Source organism: Pleurodeles waltl, chromosome 5 (assembly GCF_031143425.1).
Source record: "Pleurodeles waltl isolate 20211129_DDA chromosome 5, aPleWal1.hap1.20221129, whole genome shotgun sequence".
In the NCBI taxonomy this organism is placed as follows: Eukaryota; Metazoa; Chordata; class Amphibia; order Caudata; family Salamandridae; genus Pleurodeles; species Pleurodeles waltl.
Genome location: NC_090444.1, coordinates 1488988224 through 1489010788, shown reverse-complemented (window position 1 = coordinate 1489010788; position 22565 = coordinate 1488988224). Strand labels below are relative to the sequence as shown.

The following is a 22565-nucleotide window of genomic DNA, read 5'->3' as shown; positions in this document are numbered from 1 at the left end:
AGTACTTCTTGACCAAGGAATGGAGTGCTATAAAGAGTTAAGAGCTGCTGTCATCCATGTCTCGTATCCATCAGACAGCTAGTCTCTCATAGGTAAGAGGACAACACCTGAAGCCTGAGTAACTTGCTGGAGAGCTGTGGATCTGCCTATTGCCTAGAAGTCTTCCTCCTTAACTACTCAAAGAAAAAAAGACCCTGGCCAAGCAGGAGGGTGGGTATTCCAGGAGGAGAAATCCAACTGCATTCCCAGTGTGTGGAGCACCCAGAAGAGCCAACTTATCCGAGGCACACAGAGATGCTGACCAGTATTATGAGGGATCAACTGGCCTTCCTTCATGGTTCATGTGGCTATCAGAGTCAAGAATCACCCCAAGCAACAGTCAGGTCACCCTGATTTGTTGTATGACCTGTGAGACTCAACAACTCTGACATAGCAGCAGGACTTCATAACAGTTTGGAGGGCACATTACTAAGGTAAGCAGTGACTGCTAAGGACTCCTATAATGTTCATTCTGAGCAACAAGACTTAAAAGCAACGGCGACTGGCCATGATCCTGTGCCTGGTGATGAGGATGCCAAGTAGGTTACCATGGACAGTGTCACTTTAATCTTCACAATCAGCCACACGCCAACAAACTGGTAACATGAGACTTGAAATCAAACACTGACATACTGTATCTTAAACTCAAAAAGATACGCCTACACGTTAGGGATATTAACAATTGCCAGAGTAAACTCTTTAATTCAAGATCTGAACAAACTGACCCGAGGATTGCCAAGCATGGTATCTGTTTGCTCAATCTAACAGTGAGCTTGGACCTACACCTGATTCTTGTCTATGACCTTTTATTACTCCTAGCACATTGTAGGTACTGTCAGCACCATAAGAGCTGTACTGGACCACTGTAAATAGTATATGAATTTTTGTACTTGACTATAGCTCCAATAGAAGTCTTTGTAGAATCAGATAGAGGAACCCCAGTACTGCTGGTAACATTGAGCTTTATTGTGATCTTTTTACTAAGACAAGCACTGTAGCTTCTACCCCCACACACTACCTCTCTGAAAAGCTTTTAACAGCTCACTTGCACTACCCTAAAAGTCAAATGGGGGAAGGGTGTACTTGACTCAGTTTGGCTATAAAAGGGCAGGCCTCAGGAGCAGGCTCAAATGACCTTAATCATCAGAGTCGTGGCCCATTAGGCCCTGCCTGGCATGTGCCCTGGCCCACCAAAGGGTCTGCTACCTGAGCTTTGAGGGTTTTGACTTTAAAAAAATTAGTGGTTCATGATGCAGAAATGGTATGGCATGCCAGTGAGCATTTTGCCTAAAGTGCCCCCACTGCAATGGAAGTATAGCCATTAGTGAAAAATTCCCAACAGCTGCTGGGGCGGTGGAGGGGCCTTAGTCTCAACTATGTTCTTCTTCTTTTCAGAAGTGAAGAATTATGAGATTCTACTGTGTTCTTCCTTAACCCCTTCGGCGCCATGGACGTAACCATTACGTCCATGTACCGGCCCTCGGGGGAAGCGCTAGCGCTCGCCCTGAGGCCCTCCCTCCCTCCCCCCGAGGTCAGGGCTGGAAGGGGAATCGCTTCCCCTTCCACCCGACCCCCCAAAACCCCTCCAGTGACGTCTGATGACGTCAGCACACAAAAGCATGCTTCCAGTGCGATTGCGGAAGAGAAATGCTTAGCATTTCTCTTCCGCTCGGGAGGAGGGGGCCAGCAGAGACATGAAAGGAAAGGAAAGGCCTTTCCTTTCTTTTCCTTTCACGTCTCTGCAAGCATTTCTTCTGCCCAATCGCAATGCTACTACTATACTACTATAATTAGGCCGATCTGCCCCCGAGGGGGCAGAAAAACCCTAGACATCAGGGATTGGTGTGTGTGTTTTGTTCGGGGGGCTGCCCCTTGGGCAAGGGTCGCTCCCCATGGGGGCACATTACTGTTGGCCATATCTGCCCTCCTTGGGGGCAGATAGGCCTATTTTTGGAAGGCCCATCTGCCCCCAAGGGGGGCATAAAGCCCACCAGAGAACAGGAAATATTTTTTTTTCTAAATAAGAGGGTAGGGGTATGGCCATACCCCCACCCCAAATAAAGGGGGCCAAATCTGTTCTGCCCACCAGTGGGCAGATGGGGTAATTACCCCCGATCCACACCCGGGGGGGCATAAAGTCTACTAGGTGGCATGGTATTTAAAAAAAACAAAAAATAGTGGTGTGGTGGCTATCAACCAGTATGGGCATGGTTATGCCCCCACCCCAACTGAAGGGGGTAACAGTCTTTTAGCTCTCTCCTGCACAATAAAACATTTTATCCCATGACAAGCAAGAAAACATTTGATTATTTTGGGTTTTGGTTTTACATTTGGGCCATGAGTGCTTGGTAACTCTCAAAATCATCCAACTTGGATTGGTGAGGCTGCACTTTTTTGACTTTGGAACGCTGCCATGTAGAAAAATCCACAAGACCCAGACACATCTGAAAACTAAACATCTGGTTGATTCCAGGGTGGTGTGCATCCCGCACCATTTTCTTACCCACAATGCCCTGCAAACCTCCAACTTTGCTGAAAATCACACATTTCTTGCACATTTTTGTAATGGAACCTTCCGGAATCTGCAGGAATCCACAAAATTCCTACCACCCAACATTGTCCCATCTATACCGATAAAAATTCTTTGGTTCCCCCTCAATTTTGACATTTTTTTGGCTCTTCCCTGTCACAGGCACTTGGCCCACCTACACAAGTGAGGTATCATTTTTACTGGGAGACTGAGGGGAACGTTGGGTGGTAGGAAACTTGTCCCAGTGCGGTGATCCCACACAGGAATGTGGGAAAAAAGTGATTTTTTAGCTAAATTTGAGGTTTGCTGAGGATTCTGGGTAAGAAATTATTGGGGGATTCATGCAAGTCACAAATCCCTGGACTCCCTCAGGTGTCTAGTTTTCAGAAATGTCTGGGTTTTGTAGGTTTCCCTCGATTGCTGCTGAACCCAGGACCTAAAACGCAGGTTGCCCCCCCCCCTAAAAACAGGTAATTTGTATTTGATAATTTGTGTCCACATTGTGTATTGGGGCATTTCCAGCTGCGGGTGCTAGGCCTACCCACACAAGTGAGGTATCATTTTTATTGGGAGACTTGGGTATGCTGGTTGGAAGGAAATTTGTGGCTCCTCTCAGATTCCAGAACTTTCACCGAAATGTGAGGAGAAAGTGTTTTTTTAGCCAAATTTTGAGGTTTGCAAAGGATTCTGGGTAACAGAACCTGGTCAGAGCCCCACAAGTCACTCTATTTTGGATTTCCCTAGGTGTCCAGATTAAAAACATGCAAAGGTTTGGTAGGGTTCCCTAAGTGCTGGCTGAGCTAAAAGCCAAAATCCACAGGTAGACACTTTGCAAAAAACACCGCTGTTTTCTTTGGGAAAATGTGATGTGTCCACGTTGTGTTTTGGGGCATTTCCTGTCACGGGCGCTAGGCCTACCCACACAAGTGAGGTATCATTTTTATCGGGAGACTTGGGGGAACACTGGTTGGAAGGAAATCTGTGGCTCCTCTCAGATTCCAGAACTTTCTGTCACCTAAATGTGAGGAGAAAGTATTTTTTATGCCACATTTTGAGGTTTGCAAAGGATTCTGGGTAACAGCACCTGGTCAGAGTCCCACAAGTCACCCCATCTTGGATTCCCTAGGTGTCTGGTTTTCAAAACTGCACAGGTTTGGTAGGTTTCCCTAAGTGCCGGCTACGCTAGAGGCCAAAATCCACAGGTAGGCACTTTGCAAAAAACACCTCTGTTTTCTTTGGGAAAATGTGATGTGTCCACGTTGTGTTTGGCGCTAGGCCTACCCACACAAGTGAGGTATCATTTTTATCAGGAGACTTGGGGGAACGCTGGTTGGAAGGAAATTTGTGGCTTCTCTCAGATTCCAGAACTTTCTGTCACCGAAATGTGAGGAGAAAGTGTTTTTTTAGCCAAATTTGGAGGTTTGCAAAGGATTCTGGGTAACAAAACCCGGTGAGAGCCCCACAAGTCACCCCATCTTGGATTCCCCTAGGTGTCTAGTTTTTAAAAATGCACAGGTTTGGTAGGTTTCCCTTGGTGCCGGCTGAGCTAGAGGCCAAAATCCACAGGTAGGCACTTTGCAAAAAACACCTGTTTTCTTTGGGAAAATGTGATGTGTCCACATTGTGTTTTGGGGCATTTTCTGTCGTGGGCGTTAGGCCTACCCACACAAGTGAGGTATCATTTTTATCGGGAGACTTGGAGGAACGCTCGGTGGAAGGAAATTTGTGGCTCCTCTCAGATTCCAGAACTTTCTGTCACCGAAATGTGAGGAGAAGGTGTTTTTTTAGCAAACTTTTGAGGTTTGCAAAGGATTCTGGGTAACAGAACCTGGTCCGAGCCCCACAAGTCACCCCGTCTTGGATTCCCCTAGGTGTCTAGTTTTAAAAAATTTGCAGGTTTGCTAGGTTTCCCTATGTGCCGGCTGTGCTAGAGGTCAAAATCTACATCTAGGCACTTTGCAAAAAAACACATCAGATTTCAATGTAAAAATGTGATGTGTCCATGTTGCCTTTCCTGTCGCGAGCATCAGGCCTACCCACGCAAGTGAGGTACCATTTTTATCGGAAGACTTGGGGGAACACAGGATAGTAAAACAAGTGTTTTTGCCCCTTGTCTTTCTCTTCATTTTTTCCTTCCAAATGCAGGACAGTGTGTAAAAAAGACATGTAATTGAGAAATGCCCTGTAATTCACATGCTAGTATGGGCACCCCGGAGTTCAGAGATGTGCAAATAACCACTGCTTCTCAACACCTTATCTTGTGCCCATTTTGGAAATACAAAGGTTTTCTTGATACTTATTTTTCACTCTTCATATTTCAGCAAATGAATTGCTGTATACCCGGTATAGAATAACAACCCATTGCAAGGTGCAGCTTATTTATTGGCTCTGGGTACCTAGGGTTCTTGATGAACCTACAAGCCCTATACATCCCTGCAACCAGAAGAGTCCAGCAGACATAACGGTATATTGCTTCAAAAATCTGACATTGCAGGAAAAAGTTACAGAGTGAAACGTGGAGAAAAATGGCTTTTTTTTAACCTCAATTTCAATATTTTTTTATTTCAGTTGTTATTTTCTGTAGGAAACCCTTGTAGGATCTACAAAAATTACCCATTGTCTACTTTTCAGAAATGTTTAGGTTTCTGTGATCCAGCATTGGTTTCACACCCATTTCTGTCACTGACTGGAAGGAGGCTAAAAGCACCAAAAATTGTAAAAATGGGGTATGTCCCAGTAAAATGCCAAAATTGTGTTGAAAAAGTGGGTTTTCTGATTCAGCTCTGCCTGTTCCTGAAAGCTGGGAAGCTGGTGATTTTAGCACCACAAACCCTTTGTTGATGCAATTTTCAGGGAATGAAAACCACAACACTTCTTCCACAGCCCTTTCTTCCCATTTTTTTGAAAAAAATGAAATTTTCACTGTATTTAGGCTAATTTCTTGGTCTCTTTCAGGGGAACCCACAAAGTCTGGGAACCTCTAGAATCCCCAGGACGTTGGGAAAAAAGCCCAATTATGGGGTGGGCAGCATATGTGGACAAAAAGTTATGACGGCCTAAGCGTGAACTGCCCCAAATAGCCAAAAAAAGGCTTGGCACCTGAGGGGGAAAAGGCCTGGCAGCGAAGGGGTTAATGTCTGTGTCATGCTCGGGTTAAAGTTGTATTGTAGTCCATGAAAACCTTTAACCCTTGGAACTGATATAATGCGTTGGCTAAGGAGCTGGACAAAACAAACATATTTTGATTATATAATTCCACTTTTGCCTTCCTTTGATGTATAGAAATCTGTGATGTATCTAGGCTTGTACAGTCTATTGACATTCTGAGGCCTTTCATTGGTCATGTGGAAGTAAGAACCGTTGTGGTCCCTGTGGAACGTTGGAATGTCAATTCTGCTCAAACCTGCTGTGGTTTGCATATATATTAGGATTTTCTTTGATCTGAAATTACTTTGCTGGATGCATTTGGAAATTTGAGGAAAAACTCTATCCCATTTTAGAAGGATGCTTGAGAAGACAATGGAACAATCAACTGTGCTGTGTGCCAAAGATTTAATTAGTGAGCGCATGGATGCACTTTACCTTTTCTTTAAGGTAATCAGTAGGTTTGTGTTTATTTACAATGAGGAGCTCTTGATCCTACTGCAGGTTCTGAATCCAGGTTCTGAAATTAGGGCAATTGTCAAATTCACAATGGTGTTGTGATTTCTACACACCTTATTGGCCGAGCTGTTGTCTGACAAAGAGAAGAATAGCAAGAAAACAGTCCAGGTCAGTCGTCTTCAGTCAGCGTTATTAGGTAATGTCTAAGTAATTGTTGGGACGGAAAAGTCATCTATATGGTAAAGATGCATACCCCTGTCCTGAGTGCTGTAGTGTTGCCTCTACTGCTGTCTGTTTTTTTTTGTCTAAGGCAAACACAGATCATGCATGTGCACCATAACATAGGCCTGTCTCATGGACAGTGGTTTTGTTGAACAGGGAGGGGCACCCAAGGACTACCCTCATAGTGGTGAAAGGCTACTGCTCTCACCAAGAGTTAAGCAGCACAAGTGAAGTAGTGGCAGCATACTGTGTAGTGATCAATAGTAGTGAACAGCACATTTTTACCCTGTGTCACTGGAGTGAGAAGTACAGGCTAACTCATCTTTTTAAAAGTTCTGCTGCTGTGTACTTAACTCATCCTCATGTAGATGTGTAGTGCTATGTAGTGCAGGAGTAGTGACTGTGCTGGTTGGATGTGTGCCTGGGAAAGGTCCAGTACATGGAGAGAGCAGTTCTATGCAGTGCATGTCTGGATAGTGCACGTACTGGATGTATATATGCTTGTGAGGAATACATGACATGAAAGACATAGTGCTGTGAAATAAGTGAGCAATGACAGTGTGTGTTGGGAATATGTGTACTTGCGTGAAGTACAGTACATAAAAGGTGAAATGCTGTGCAACATGCACATGGTGAGTGTGTGTGTGCTGGCAGTGTATGTTGGTAAATAGCAAACCTTGGTTAAATATATAAATGCTTCAGTGCTGAAATGTGCTGCAGACCAGGGTTTAATTTGAGCCAGTGGTTGCAGTGGGAGGGCACCTGCACTTATTTTGGGAGGCCGGCACTTATTTTTCTACATCAGGTATGTACTGCAAGCAAAAGAAACATACAGGAAACACAGAAGAAAAGAAAGACAGAAAAACGCCACAAAGGGAGAAAACAGAAAGCTGTAAGAGTGAGCTGAAGGGGCAAGTAGTGACTGTAAATAGATTAAAAAGGCCCAAGATGGCCTTAGATTTACGCTGCCTCCGTTTTACGTGCTCCAATATTTAATTACAGCAGCCACGTGTTTTAGAGGAGAGCTTTGGGCACTGGCATGATTTTATTTACAAATTAAGTCCTGGTGCAGACTGAGTTTATGTGCTGAATGCTTGTTTACATGTAATGGTACAAGGCATGTGGGTACTAGTGCTGAACAGTACTTGTGCTGTGAATGTACAATAAGTAATTGTGCTTGCAATGGTACATTGCATGGATGACCCTGGGTCCCACTTTGGGAAGCTCAGGCCTGCCCGGTGAAGACATGAGGAGGAGAGGACCCCCTAGTCAGATTTGTGTATTTCTGTAGTCCAGTGAGCAGGGTGGAGCACACAGGAGAGGGAAAAGAAATAGAACCCCTTTACACTTCAAAAGACAACTCTGTGGTTCAGTGATACATCACAAGAAAGGGGCCTGGATACATCTCAGGCAGGGAGATGAGGCTGATAAGGGAATCATGAATAGTGGAACTAGGGGTCTGGGATTAACCTTTTGACTCACATATCACTGTGATGCTATGAGACAATCAGCTTCAGAGTCATGCCTGCTCTAACAGACATCTTTCATGAGGAATGAAGAAAGAAGTGTCCACTCCAAAAGAAGCAGAACCTCAATCTAAAACCTCAAAGACTCAGGTCCTATATCACTTTTGGGGTCTAGAAAAGAACTATAACATGGGGATGTCGATTTCCCAAAAACGTGTGATCTATCTAGCAGTCAGATGGGCCGTGTGAGAAGAGGAAGTTCTGCAAGACTTCTGCCTGTGACAGGGACTGGGGGGAAAGGCCTTGTAGACTCCCTGCTGATGGGGGGAAATCACACAGGGAAACCAAGATCACCGTCCCTGGAGCCTGGAGCACCAGCCAGCTCTTGACAGCTTGCCAAGACCAGTGTACCCTGTGAGGAAGAGAAGAGCATTTGAGGGAGCAAGGTTCACTGGGGAGCCCTACCATGAGGGCTCCTTGTGCAAAGTATGAGGATTTGGCTGTGCACTGATCGGGCCAGAACCCACAAGCAGGATTGTTTTCATGACTCCCCGCATGTCATGAGAGGGGTGGCATAGACTGAGCCCTGTGTTGAGAGCCATGTGGGTCTTACTAAGCCCAGGCCACTGCACTGCAGTGACCTCATATGCCAGAGGGCAAGTTACTACTTCAAGGGGTGCTAATAGTTTTGATCGCCTAGGCCAGGGCACTTGTGCTGGAAGAGCCTACACCCACATTAGCACATATTGAGGCATCCTCATATGACAGGAGAGGCTGCAGGTATCAACATTGCCAAAGGATTCTGGCTGCCGTCCGAAGGATAGACGGAGGTTTCTGTCATTAAGTTGGACCTGAATTGCTAGAAATCAGCCCCTAAATCACCACGAGGACTGCCTTAGATGATGTGGACAATGTAGCACCCTTGCTGGCCTCAGTGAGGAGCTGAAGAAAGGATTTTACCCCCCCTTCCGCCCTACAGGGAAAAGCCAATTGACAGCATCTTAGTGAACTGGGAGCTGGCCTGACAACTGAGAGACCATCAGTGGTGCTCAAGAGAGAAAGCCTTCACCACTAGGCGAGCAGCCTAACTTCTCCGAACTGAGCAGGACCTATGGGTGCGCACTGAAGGTACCCACTGCACCGCTAAACTCTTCCATGCTGAGAGAGCAAGCAAGACATGAACTGGGCCAGTTGGGCCCCAAAGGACTTGCTGCGAACAGTGCTGCAGCACTATAGACACTTTTAACTAAAATCTTGAAGAGTCAAAGGGAAACTATTGAGTATGGCCTAATACTGAGCATTCCTTGTATGCGGCCTCTGTGAATGGGGAATAACCCCGCACACATCACACGAAGGAGGTTACGACAGAGATTTGTCTGACAACTACTAAAGCACTCAGTGGGATTGTGTTGTTAATTTTGAATTTCACTACTTTTTCTTATAAAATCAAGTATTTGACTGGCTATTGATTTATTGTTCGCATTGTTTTCACTTTGAGTTATGAGTCGTGTTCGCTGCCCACTATCTAGATCCCCCAAGGAAGCCTTGACTGCTCGATCACAGCTACCATTAAGGGTACTTGGCCCAGTTGAATGGAATCCATAGTAGCTCGGGCCCTGGGACATCAGGAGTAAAGGGCCTCAACCCCCACATTTGGCCCAGTAACCCCTGCATGCCTCATGGCCCTCTGAAAAGGGTTCTAAAAGCAATGTTTATGGAAGTTGGTTGGGGAGCTCAGATTTTGTGAGTGGCTCCTTTTCTAGTGCTAGTATTGCTAAGGTTAGCGTAGGAGTGCCATCTTTAAAGAAGTTAGATGGGATTGCCAATTCCTTCATGTTACCCAATGGGTTCTCTTTATTTTACTTAATAGATAACACATCTAATTCACCATGAAACATCGGTGGTACAAAAAATCTAAATTCCTTCTTTTTAAAATAAATGTAGTGTACCCAAAGATCTACCTAATAGATACAGACTTTACAAGTTTGCAAACATATTAATATTTTTCTATGTAAAAACTTGATCAATAATATTCTCTGAACCTATTTGGTCTGGTTGTCTGTTTAAGTGTTTTCAAATTCTCTGTGGTATATTGCTGCATTGGTGTTGCTCAACATCACCACATTGCATGCACTGGTTGTGTTACCTCCATATTTCCCCTTTAAGTTGAAGGCTCATTAGAATTACCTCTGAACCCTGATACTTACTGACTAGGTATACTCTATGTAAAACACCTTGATAAATGCCTTGATGATTTTAATTGACTGTTGTAATCCTTCACTTTGCAGGAACTTTACATATGTTGCCAAATAAATCAAAGACAAATCTGATGGGCTGATATGTTAAAAATGTAATGCATAACCACTTCTAACATGCCCTTGCTATCCCAAGTCCAAATAGGGTTTGCAGACTTTAGAATGTGGGTGTTGAACAGCTGAGCTACAGGAAATGAGCAAATTGGAAGATCACAGACCTATGTCTTCTACAATGTTGTTGCAGAATCCCATATGAAGTGACCTATATGTCACTAAATTTCTCTAAGAATGAAGTACATTATCAAACATCAGGCAAAAGTCTCATCAACTTACCAGAACAGATGATTCATCCACAGCCCTTTTGACAATGGTAGTGTATCCATTCCTGTACACAGGGCTATGGTCATTTATTGGAATAGCACTGACCTCTTGACAGTCAATGAGCAATCTGGCCTGGTCTCCTTTCACACTCAGTGCAATTTTGTGCCAGGAGCCATCAAAAAGTTTTCCCACATCACTAAATGTCCTAAATACGAGTGTCCTTTGAGGAGTCGCATAAAAAAAGTGCAATGATTTTGTGTCTCCTAGGAAACGAATTCCAACTTGCTCTTTACCATCAGAATCATTAATTTGCCAAAGATTCCATTTGCTTTTTAGGGTATCCTTCAACATCTTAAAAGTGGCTATAACTGAATAATCTGCAGGCAATCCATCTGGATAGACAACACTACAAGGAAACAAAAACATGTATTGCCTTACTATAGCTACTGTAAAATTTAAATTAAAAAGTATCAAGTTAAAAAAAATACAAAATCAATAATACATAAACAGTTAAACATCATAATCAGACACTTTGGATATTTAATAACAAAGAGCAAATCCATTAGCTCATGCCAGGAGGCATTTACATTTTTATAAAGCAATGTGAAAGAGACACTGAGTCTAATGACCCTCTCATCACTATGTTCAGAGAATAACGTCACCCTTTAGGAAAAGTATGGTGATTAAACATAGTTGAAGGGGACGTCTTAAAGACTTTTTAACATTTACAAAGAGTGTGTAGGATTATGGTTAAGCTTACTGTGGTACATGTCAAAGGTCTGGGGTGAGTAATCTCTGGGTTGATAGTGTAACTAATTTTAAAACAGTTAGTAACACCAGAATGTGCTGTTATCATAGGGGACAGTGCTGAACTGAAAACATTCATATTTAGATTTATAGTAAATCTGTGTATAGGCAATCTCCATCTAAGCATTACCAGAAAATTGTACGGTTTGGATAGCAGCCAGTGAGTGTGTACATTGTAGAATTCTGGAGTTCAGTACTTAATATACGTCATGTTTTTATACGACACTGAAATGTGCCTGTAAAAGATATTCCCACACTACATCTTTATTAAATAATGAAAGTAGAATGTCAAATTTCATAAGAGGTTGTGTAGATGAGATGTAATTTTGTGCAAATAGATAAAGAAGTTAGTGCCAGATGTACAACGTTTTTTTGCAGTTGCAAGCAGTCCGATTTGCAGAATATGGACACCTGCGATCTCAAGAATGCATTTTCTTATGTACAAACCACAAATTGCTGTTCAGTAACAAGTTACTGAATCATAATTTGGGTTTGCAAACTAATACTAATTTGGAATTTGGATGGAACATGTCTAGGGCATTCCTTCCATACATTGAATTGGATTGATATGTATTAATCTTTTATCTCCTCCTCAAAGACATTGATAAACTTTCACAAATGGGAATGTATCAACAAGAGACCACTTCTCTTTTGTTTATGTGGACAAAACAGTTTTAAGAGTATGCATACAGTTTTCCTTTAATGCAAAACTGATCGCATTTTTAAAAGCACTCCCAGACATTGTGGTCTGTTGACCAGAGCAGGCTACTATTCTGAAGATGGCTGCGATTCCCGGAGGGTTTCAATTTGCGACCTACCTCAATAATATTCATGAGGTAGGTCGAATTGCAACCTCCTAGGAACTGATAATTTGTTAACCAGCCTGTTAGTAGTACAAACTGTGACCAGTATTTTATGACCAGTTTTTAGTACCTCTTGCCCATAATGTTGCAAGAGTTCCGTGTTCTAGTTAGGGTACTTATTCATCCTGAAGTGGTTTTTACATGAGGCTCCTGATCGAGAGCACTAATTGGAATGGTAGACTCTTTAGTTCAAGCAACCTGAAAAAGCCGGGACGCCTGTATTGTGTGTTCTGGTCTAAACACAAACACCAGATTATGATGTCTTATGTGGGGGAAACTGTTGATGAACTCTGCCAGGTATACAGTTTCAGGATTCATTAAAACATTATCAATCATGCCTTGCCTTTTATTATAGTATTACAATTGGAGAGGATGTCAGAATCAGAAACACTGTATCAATCAAATCACCAGCTACAATGTTTATAACTTTGGAGGGGAACCAGATTGGCAGTTTTCGGATTGACTATCCCTACCAGAGCAGGATAAAGTCTGGTTTGCAACATGGCTGTTCCCTATCTGGAGTGGTATAGTGGACAAATAAAAGATGGGCTAGAATGCTGCCCAAGTAATTACAAGTGGCTGAGTAATTATTCAAGCACTCCACCCATCACTTATTTTTGTATTACTTCCTCCTTGCCACTGTTTCATTATACTGAGAATTCTACCAAACAACCACATTCAGATCGACTACTGCCCTGGCTTATATAACAAATCATTGTGTGTTGTTCTGAGTTCATTTAGGACAGTCTTTCAACTCAGCACATAGATATAAAGAGTAATATTCTAATCCCGGTTTCCTCTATCACCTCCTAGAAAGATTTGTGTGGGAAGATCACAGTTTAAAAGATGTCTTGCATATCGGTTTTCTTTTTTGTAAATGGTAATAAGTGAGTTATTTTCTCATGGGTTACATGATATCTATTTGAATCTTCTATTGCCTAGCTGCATCAACAATCTCACAAACAATACTTCAAAGTTTCTAGCAATGTGCAGAGGTGAGAACTGGTGAACCCTGCCCTCGTGTGTGAAATGTTTTAGTTCACAAAGAAGGGGACTTGATGAAGACTTTATAAGAAAAGGTAATGTTCCACTGTTTTGATGCAAAGCAAAATGAATGTCCACAACGAGCTGGGAGTTTTCTATCAACACAAGTGGGCATTAACAATTTTATCCTTTCTGGGACCACCAAGCATTGCAAGGTGGTGTTAGGCAGGTAAAAACATGGGAAATATGCTGTGGTAAGCCCTGTACTACACCAGACAGGCTATACAGAGTGCCACTGATAATAGAGCTGACTATGTTTTCACTATTCCAACAGAGGGAAAAGAAATAGGTGGTGGATAGGATATATGTCAATTTTCGACAAATATCAACTTACTGTCAACTGCTAATTTCTTAGAGGCCTGGCTTCTTGAAGACTAAGTGATAGTATTTTTCCTCTAAGTCGTGTTCTTCGAAGAGATGTTCTTCCTACTAAATGTTCTCTGATGGGATTAAAGAAGAACAATGTGCTAAGATCCATTTTGAAGCCTCCTCTTAATGAACTATTGATGGTGGCTGCTCTTCATGGAAAGACTTGTGGGACTCTATCAACAAATTAACATTTAATGCCTCAATGAGGATTCCTACTCTTAACATTGTTAGTAGAAGAAATACAAAAGGAGATGCCAATGTGTTTAAGGAGGTCAACTCAAATGATGAGGCACATAACAAAATAGTTTCCAGTTAAATAAGAATGAAGGGTTTGGAATCTGCAGAAAATGTTGAGCTAATTTAGAGGGCAACATTTACATATGGTTTACACAAACCATCTTGTGATTAGTACCCGAAAAATGTTTTGACACCTTCTTTAAGATAACATAGACAATGAATGTTTGCTTTATAAACATTAATAACCTGCCCAATCAATGGTGTGTTTTGCTCTGGGAAATGTTGTTCAAGATTGAATAGGTCCTATCTTGACGTATCCAGCATCTTTCTATGCAGTCGTCTACTCATGGTGGATCTCAAAGGCTTTTTCTGACCAGGAGAAATATTTATGATTGTTATGTATGCATGCATATTGCATATGTTATATATGTTATTTATTCGTTGTGACTGTTCAATGATGTATCAGCATTCATAAAATGCTTTACATCTAGTATTTACATGTTCTCCCATCTATAATTAAGGTTTATAGCCTGCTACTGAGAGATAAATTGGTGTTAAAAACACAATACTCCAGTTACAGGCCTGCGTGACAGGTGCAGGAATATAACAATGTATAGGTAATTTAAAAACATGGATACCCTAAGGCAGAAGGGTCATAATTTTGATAGAACATTCCACCTTGGAAGCATAGAATGTTAAAGAATAAACAGGGAAAACCAAAAGGCAAGCACTGAAATGTGGGAGCAGAAGGCCTATATCATTCATTATTATCCCTGAGCTGTTTCATTGTCTTCAGGAGAGTTCCCAACATTCCCAGGTTATTATACCATAATATTTCAAGCATAAAGCTCACTGTTATTTACTTGGCACCCAGATGATATCAGATAATTGTTGCCTCCATTAATTAAAGAGATCTATCAAACAGCAGAGCAAGACGTATATGATAGATAATTTTAAAGATGCTTTCAGCTTTTTACCTTCAGTCATTCATTGCAGTACACTGAGCAGCTGCTTCTCATAAGTAATGACAGGTATTTGTCAAGGGAATAATGGGATTTTTATGAGATCCTGAAATGTTTACAAGTTTTAGGTCTAACCTACACTTTCAATTCTAGTAGCTGTTCTAATTAGTGCTTTTCTTCCAGTTTTCCACTTCTTCAATGTTTGTTCTCACATCTTTGGATGTTTTTGCATCATAGTTTAAATATTCTTTCAACATGCCTAATGCATACACCCAGTTCTATATAGCAAGAACCTTCTTTTGCTAATCATGTACTATCAGAGTACCCATATTCTGTCTGTAGAATGCATATTATTTGATTTCTGCACAAAATACAAAGGCTTTAGTTCAGTTTATAATCATTAACAAAAGCATACCCTCAAGTCAAACAAATGTTATTAATTACTCTTTTATCATCTACATAGTGATTGTTTGTTAACTATTGCATTTTCATCCGGATTACATAGTTCATATTTGAACTCTATTCTCTTAAATAACACTAAAATTCTTAAACTAAAATACAAAAGGACCTGATTTAGAGTTGGGTGGTAACAGTAAATCCTCTGCTTACTGGAAGTACTGTTAAAATCCAGAGGAAAATCCACTTGCAGCCTTTCTTCCACAGTGCTTTTATCTGTGTTGAAGGATATTTTGCCACTGAATTCCTCGCTGAACTTAATACGTCCTTCATTAATTGGAGGCTTTTTCTTACAATCCAGCTTTAAACTTGCCCTGCAGTTTCCGGATAGATATGTGGAAAGACCCCTCAACCAATGATTTTTATCAAATACTTATGATTTAATTTCATACCTTGTCTTCTTTTTCAGATGAATATTTGGATTTATTCGGAAGGCTGAAACCTGTGCACTAGAACCCTCAACTGTAAGAACAGTTGATTCTGAGGATAGGTTAAATTCTTGAAGAAGATCAAATACTGCAAATAAAATGATACATTTCTTAGTACTTTGATAGGAAAATAACAAATTGTCTTTCTTATAACAACTCAATATAAGATACCAAAATTATGCCTATGTTCACAATATGTCCATGAGATTGCATGTTCTGTAATTAAAGTTAAAAAACAAGCTATTTCATATTTTCTATATCTTTTCAATACCTAGCTTCCTATAAGGTTATGTATTTCAGGAGTGTAAAAGATGAGTGTTAAACGTACGTCACCTCCAGAGTGGTTGTCATTTTATGTGCTCCTTCTGGCCTAATAGTCATTGCACAAGCTTTAGTAACACATGCACATGCAAATAAATGTCTGTTCACTGTAAGAGCAATCTGCATTCCTTATAAAGCAAAAGGCCACATGGCCGTTCATGCAGGTGGGTGCAGTTTTATTACCATGGCCCTTGTTGTTAGGGTGTTTACATTTTAACATATTTCTTTATTACACTTTTAATTGGAAACATCTGGAGCATGAGGGCCCATGGAAAAATGAGCTGGAAAATCTCTTCCTGTAAAATGATTTGCCTGGAGTGTGAAAATGACTGACAGGAAAGGAGTTTGGGAGTGAGTATAGATTTCACTATTCTAGATTTGCCCATTCTAAAGATGACATGTGATATCGGATGCCTCCATAAATAACCCTTTCACACACCAATAGTAGTGCTGAACATTTTTGAGAACTTCACTTCAATAGATACTGTCACAAATGACCAAGCTTTGTATAATGTTTTATACCGCATGTTTCTCTCAAAGTATGAGTATGTGTTTTGAGGTGCGTCTATTGTTCTGATAAACCACCTCTGAAAGCACAACTTGATATGATTTTCAAGATACCAGTTCAGATCTAAGAGTGCATTCTGTGGATTTCAAGCCTTTTGTTACATTACTGTAAATTCCATAATAAAACTAAATTCTTTCATAAATGATCAACACCCCTGTATACACCTCGAAAGCACCAAAACAAGCCTTAGCACTTATATCCCTCAGTATATATCAGAGGCACTACCTCACAATACAAATTCATGGTACTGGGAGATCACTCTGCTGGACTCTCCAGCCAGGATCCAGCAGCCACTTAACTCTCCTCTCCTTCAATGGAGTTGAACATCCTACTGAGAGGGCCTTTAAGAGACTAAGGTCCAATATAGATAGGTATTGGAAAGTGGAACACTAAGACATGGGAAAAAAGAGTGTAGTCTGGAGGTGAGCTGTGGCTAAAATATACAGAATCACATATTGGTTTATCATCAAGAAGTTCTGGGTGACATCAAATAGAGAACATATCCTACATTCACAGCCACCAATATTTCATTTTATGTTATGTTCATCCCCTCTGTTTCATAGCCCCTTGATGTCTTAGCTGTACAGCAGTAGGAGAGTCACAGGGAGGCCATACACAGCATGGGCTCACCACTTTTCTGGGTCTGCCTCATATTAAACCTGGTGTACTGCAATCCCTTTCCTCTACTAACCAAATCTTTAAAAAAAGGTACCTGGAAATCCCACAGCAATATCCTCTCCTACTCTACTAAATAAAAAATATTCTTCCTTTCTTCCACCCACCCCCCTCTGCATTTATGCTACTACTTCCACCCCAAGCTGAAAATAAAAAACTTGTGTCCCTATTATGGGTACAGTGCAGTGTTCCACTCTGCACCACAGTCCACAGTCTACTGTTTGGGTAGAACAAGTGGGTGCAGTGACCTACTGCACCCACCTGCAGAGGGCTGTTCGGATCATCCCTTTACCCCTTCCAAGGGACACTGTCAGGGGACACAACTCTCTATGCCAGACAGGCAGTGCACCTCCTACAGTCATTTTGTTGAAATGTCCATATCTGAAATATGTCTGGGGCACGGGGCAACAAGTCACCTCATGTGCCCTCATGAGGGCACTCCCCCACGTAAATGAGTACATACCCATAAGGATGGCTGTGGGGCACATTCCGCACCAGCACAATCTGTATTACAGAATGGTATGCACAAACGCCTTCGTGATCTTCTTGAATAGCAAAGTGCTCCAGGAGCATGAAAAGCAGATGTACATTGTTGCGGTCCTAGGACACCTTTTATATTGTGGCCCGAGGGGATGGGAAAGGGATGAATTTCTTCAATAGGCTTCGAGGCTTCTCATCATTCAGCTGACCTTCAATGACTCAAGATGAAAGAGTGTATAGTATTCAAAGGGCTACCTCCCTTTCTCCCTTTAACTAGAACACAGCTTTCTAACATACTTCTCATGAGTAATGTGGGAATCGTTGCTCTATGTCCATGTTAAAAATCTAAAAAGTGTCTGGCTACATCAACAAGCCATCATTTAATGTTTGTCAACACATTTAAAACAAAAAGATACGTACATACCTTATAAATAAATTAGAACATATTTCACTGTTAGTAATGATAGTGTCTCAAGAGCGAAAAAATGGGAATGCATTTTCATGCCACCTGTGCAGCATACTAAACACAAAAGGCAGTGTAAGCAGCTAATGATTTGCTTCAATAAAAGCCATGCAATAACACACATTGAACTTGATTAAAAACTGTTTTGCTGCTACCTTTTGAACAATTGCTCATTCATCTGTTTTTTAAAGTGACCATAGGTTCCTGACACTAGCAAATCATCTGTGTTAAAAAGCTACAGGACCTAGTACCTCAACACATGTTTAGGGTTACAGTGTACCTGAAAGGTATTATTTTCCCATGCCTGGAAAAATGAAATAGGTTAGTGTTAAACTAAAAATAATCATCAACAGAGCCATTTTATCTTAAAAGGTTTCTGTTTTATGCATGTGCTTCACTCTAGATTATTATCAGTTCTAAAAAACTATAAAGTGCCCTTCAGTTATGTAGGCTGCAGTTTATTGGCTTGGAGTCATTGTGCGGTATTGCAGTCATATTTATTTTTATGAGAACTGCAGTAAATGTCATGATTTTATTTGGTAGACATTACAGTACACTGTGGATCACTGTTGTGGCATGTAGTGATAAATAATTTGGGTCAGTCAGGACCAGAGATCTACAGCTTTTTGAGATAAAAGCTACTTATATACAATTAAATCAAAGAACTTCTGCTACCCTCTGGGCCCTCTGGTTGAGACTACTTTCGGGAGCCCTTGAGGTTTCCCGTTGCCTTCACTGACCTTGCTGTCTAGATCTGAAGAACACAGGGTGGGCTGGGCTCTCTTTCTTAAAGGGTCCTCTTGGTCCATCTGAGAGAATGCTTGCCAGAGACTGCTCTGACTGAATGGCCTGTTGAGTTAGAAGAGACCCACTTCGGTGATGCTTGGGAGATGACAGGCCCCCCTCTGCCAGTAAACATGGCCTCCATTAAAGGCAAGAAAAAACAGCCTGAGTAACATGTTGACATGCCCAACAAACAATTCACCCAAGCTTAATTCCACGTCGCAACCCCGCATGACCCTCAGGCTGGAACCAAAGAAAATGAGCCTCTCACAACAGCTTACATGGACAGAACAAGTGCACTGTGAGGGGAGAACATGGCGGGCTACGGAGGTCACGTAGCACGCTAGGGCGCTTTCCGGTTCCGGTTCCTGGGGGCGTGGCAGGTCGCGGCGGCCGAGCGGGCAGCTGCGAGCATACGGATGTGCACGCCGCAGCTATTGAGACCTGAGGCAATCTGGAGGACAGCCGGGGCTGTCTGGTGGCACCGGGCCGCGCTGGAGCTGCGCCGGACCCGTAAAAGTGTGGCGCGAATTCCCCTCCGGGGGAATAGCGGCAGCGGTAGCGGCAGCAGCAGAACGGGCGGAGCTGCTCCGGAAAAGTGGCGGCCGGGTGAGCAACCCAAAGAGAATCCAGAGAAGGACGCCAGGAAGAAGACGGTGAGGCAGCGTGGGGTGGGGGGCGTTTTTCCTGCCCCCCCGTTCCCCTTAACAAGTGTGGAGGGGACGGCTCAGTCGCCCCAGGACAACTCGGCTGTGACTACAGAGGAAAAGGGGGACAAGGGAGGATCAGCAAAAAAAAAAATCCTGAGACCTAAACTGGGGGAAGGAGGCAGGAGTACGGGGAGGAAAGCGGGGGAGTGCAAGCTGAAGGTTGGTTTAGGGTGGGGGAGGGGGAGTTGGAAGAAAGTAAAAAGTAGTGCCTCGTTCAGCCCAACTATTGGTTATTCAAGATTAATAGATGGCTAGTGGGGAGGGAAGCCAGAGGGTGCAGAATATACCACTACAAATTCTTTCATGGAATGTTAATGGCTTAAGGGTGCGAGGAAGGAGGGAACGAATATTACAGTATCTGCAGGATTCTACGGCACAAATTTTAGTCTTGCAGGAAACGCACCTCACAAAGGTGGAGTGTACTAACATAATACAAAAACTAAGATGGGTGCGAACATTTACATGTACAGAACACAACTATCATAATAAAGGGGTGGCTATTTTAGTTAAACATGCACAGTTGGGGGGTGTGGGAATCCTGGAGTCTAGATCAGACTCAGCAGGGCGATGGGTGATAGCTAAAATACAATTTGGGGGTCGTAATCTGGTTTTAGCAGGCTACTATGGGCCCAACTGCGACGATATAGAACCCTTAAAACAGCTTTTTTCTCAGCTTTTGGAATTCTCGGACCCGGTCATTGTGATGGGTGACTTTAATGTGGTATTAGACAACGAGTTGGATAGGCAGAACTGTAAATCACGAGGTACACCTAAGTCACAACAGTTTTTAAGGAGAATGATGAAGGAATTTGGTTTGGGCGATATTTGGAGGCAAAGGGCAGGGAAGAGTAGGGATTTTTCTTTTTTTAATAAGAAATACAGACATGCGTCGCAAATTGATTATTTTCTATTAGATATGTGTTTGAGAGAGGAGGTGAAGAATATTGTGTATCTGCCCTCGCATTTATCAGATCATTCTGCGGTGGTGTTAAATATGTGCTTTCGTCAGATAAGTTGTAGTGCCCGGTGGACGGTTGATCGGACATTATTATTAGATCAAGAGGTGTTGTTAAAGTTGCGCAATGAAGCCGAACTCTTTTTTAGTGTAAATTTGGGCTCCGCCCCTTTATCTGTAGTATGGGACACGTTTAAAGCAGTCATTCGTGGGGAGTTAAGGAGTTGTGCCTTTCAGAAACATAAACGTCAGAAAAAAGAGATTTCTGCGTTGGAGCAGGAAATGCGAAAATATAAAACCAAAATAATTGAAGCAGGTGAGACGGAGGCTTTGAGGTCCAGCTGGGATGGGTTGAGAAGTCAGCTGGAAAATATACTACAGGGAAGAATTCAAAGTAAATGGGAAGCAAGTAAACTGGCCCATTTTGAATACGGGGAAAATGCGGGGAAGTTATTAGCCTGGAAAGGTAAAGCTGACCGGGTTAGGAACTACATTAAGGAGGTTGAAGTGGAGGATACAGGTGAAAAAAGATCAGATGAGGCGGTAATAGAATCGGCTTTTCGAAACTTTTTTTCACAATTGTATTCGGAAAGGCTAGTGGTGGATGAAGGTATGGTAACGGACTGGATAGGGGCTGATAGACTTTTAGGTTTATCATTGCAGGAGAAGGAAGCATTGAACGCCCCAATAACGTCTGAGGAAATTAGGAGAACTCTGACTAGTAGTAAATCTGGAACGGCGCCTGGCCCGGATGGTATCCCAGTGGAAGTTTATAAGGTATTAGGAGATTCAGTTATCCCAGTATTGACAGAATTGTTTGGAGGGATCCTGGAGTTTGGCAATGATATTCTTCTTTCATGGAATGAAGCAGTGATCTCCTTAATTTTGAAACCGGATAAAAAACCAGCGAAGTGTGCCTCATATAGGCCGATATCATTGCTGAACAGTGATTATAAACTGCTAGCTAAGCTTCTAGCGGATAGGCTGACTAGGATAGCGAATAATCTAATCCACCCCGACCAGAAAGGCTTTTCTAAAGGCAGATATTTGCATGAATTAACCTTCGAACTGATCGGGGCAATAGATATGGCCACAACGTTTGGTTCGCCTTTGGCAGTTATTATGTTAGACGCAATGAAGGCTTTCGACCAAGTTAATTGGAATTTTTTTTAATCGGTTTTGAGGCGGGCCAATTTAGGCTCCAAGTTTTGTGGTGTAATTGACCGGATTTATACATCCCCTTCTGCGAAGATTCTGGTGAACGGTAAACTTACGGGCCCTATTACTATTTCAAGAGGTACGAGGCAGGGCTGCCCCCTGTCGCCGGTATTGTTCAATCTATATATTGAGCCATTTGCTTGAAAAATCAGACAAAACCCTCTTATCGCACCCTTCTGCTGTAATGGTTGGGAGAAGAAAATTTCCTTATATGCAGACGACGTACTAATATATACAAATAACCTGTCCCTGACCTTTAACACAGTCAAAGATTTGGCTGATCAATTTGGCAGGATATCAGGGTACCGGATTAATGTGGGGAAAACAGATATTATGCAGTGGAATATGGAAGGAGGGTTGATAACAAATAAGCAGGAAATACGGTACTTGGGCATTTTAGTGACTCAAAATTTGAAAGACTTAGCAGAGAGGAATGCTCGAAAGTTATTAGTGGAATGCAAAATTATGCTACAAAAATGGGCATTTCTCCCCTTGACGATTCTTGGGAGGATACATCTAATTAAGATGTTTATCTTGCCCAAATGGAACTTTGTGTTTTCAGCTATACCCTTGGCAATGCACAAGGGGCATCTAGATAAAATGCAACAAGCGATAAGTAGTTTCATTTGGAATTCAAAGGGGCCGAGGATATCATGGAAAAAGCTACGCAGAAGGAGGGAAAAAGGTGGACTGACTCTCCCTGATTTGACATATTATGCGTGGGCTTTTTTGTTTAAAAACTCAAGGATGCTGTTTATATCTCCAGACGGCTCAGCAGTAGGCAGAATGT

At 42.2% G+C, this 22565-nt stretch overlaps 1 protein-coding gene across 1 annotated transcript in view; it reads right to left on the bottom strand.

The window, feature by feature from the left end:
* The window catches only part of COL21A1 (collagen type XXI alpha 1 chain), a 190627-nt gene that overhangs the window by 132837 nt on the left and 35225 nt on the right, over nucleotides 1-22565 (bottom strand). Inside the window, exons 3-4 of the mRNA XM_069235782.1 lie at nucleotides 15567-15690; nucleotides 10449-10842 (exon numbers count right to left, since the gene is read on the bottom strand). Coding sequence (XP_069091883.1) covers nucleotides 10449-10842; nucleotides 15567-15690 — 518 coding nt within the window. The remainder of the gene's footprint in view (nucleotides 1-10448; nucleotides 10843-15566; nucleotides 15691-22565) is intronic.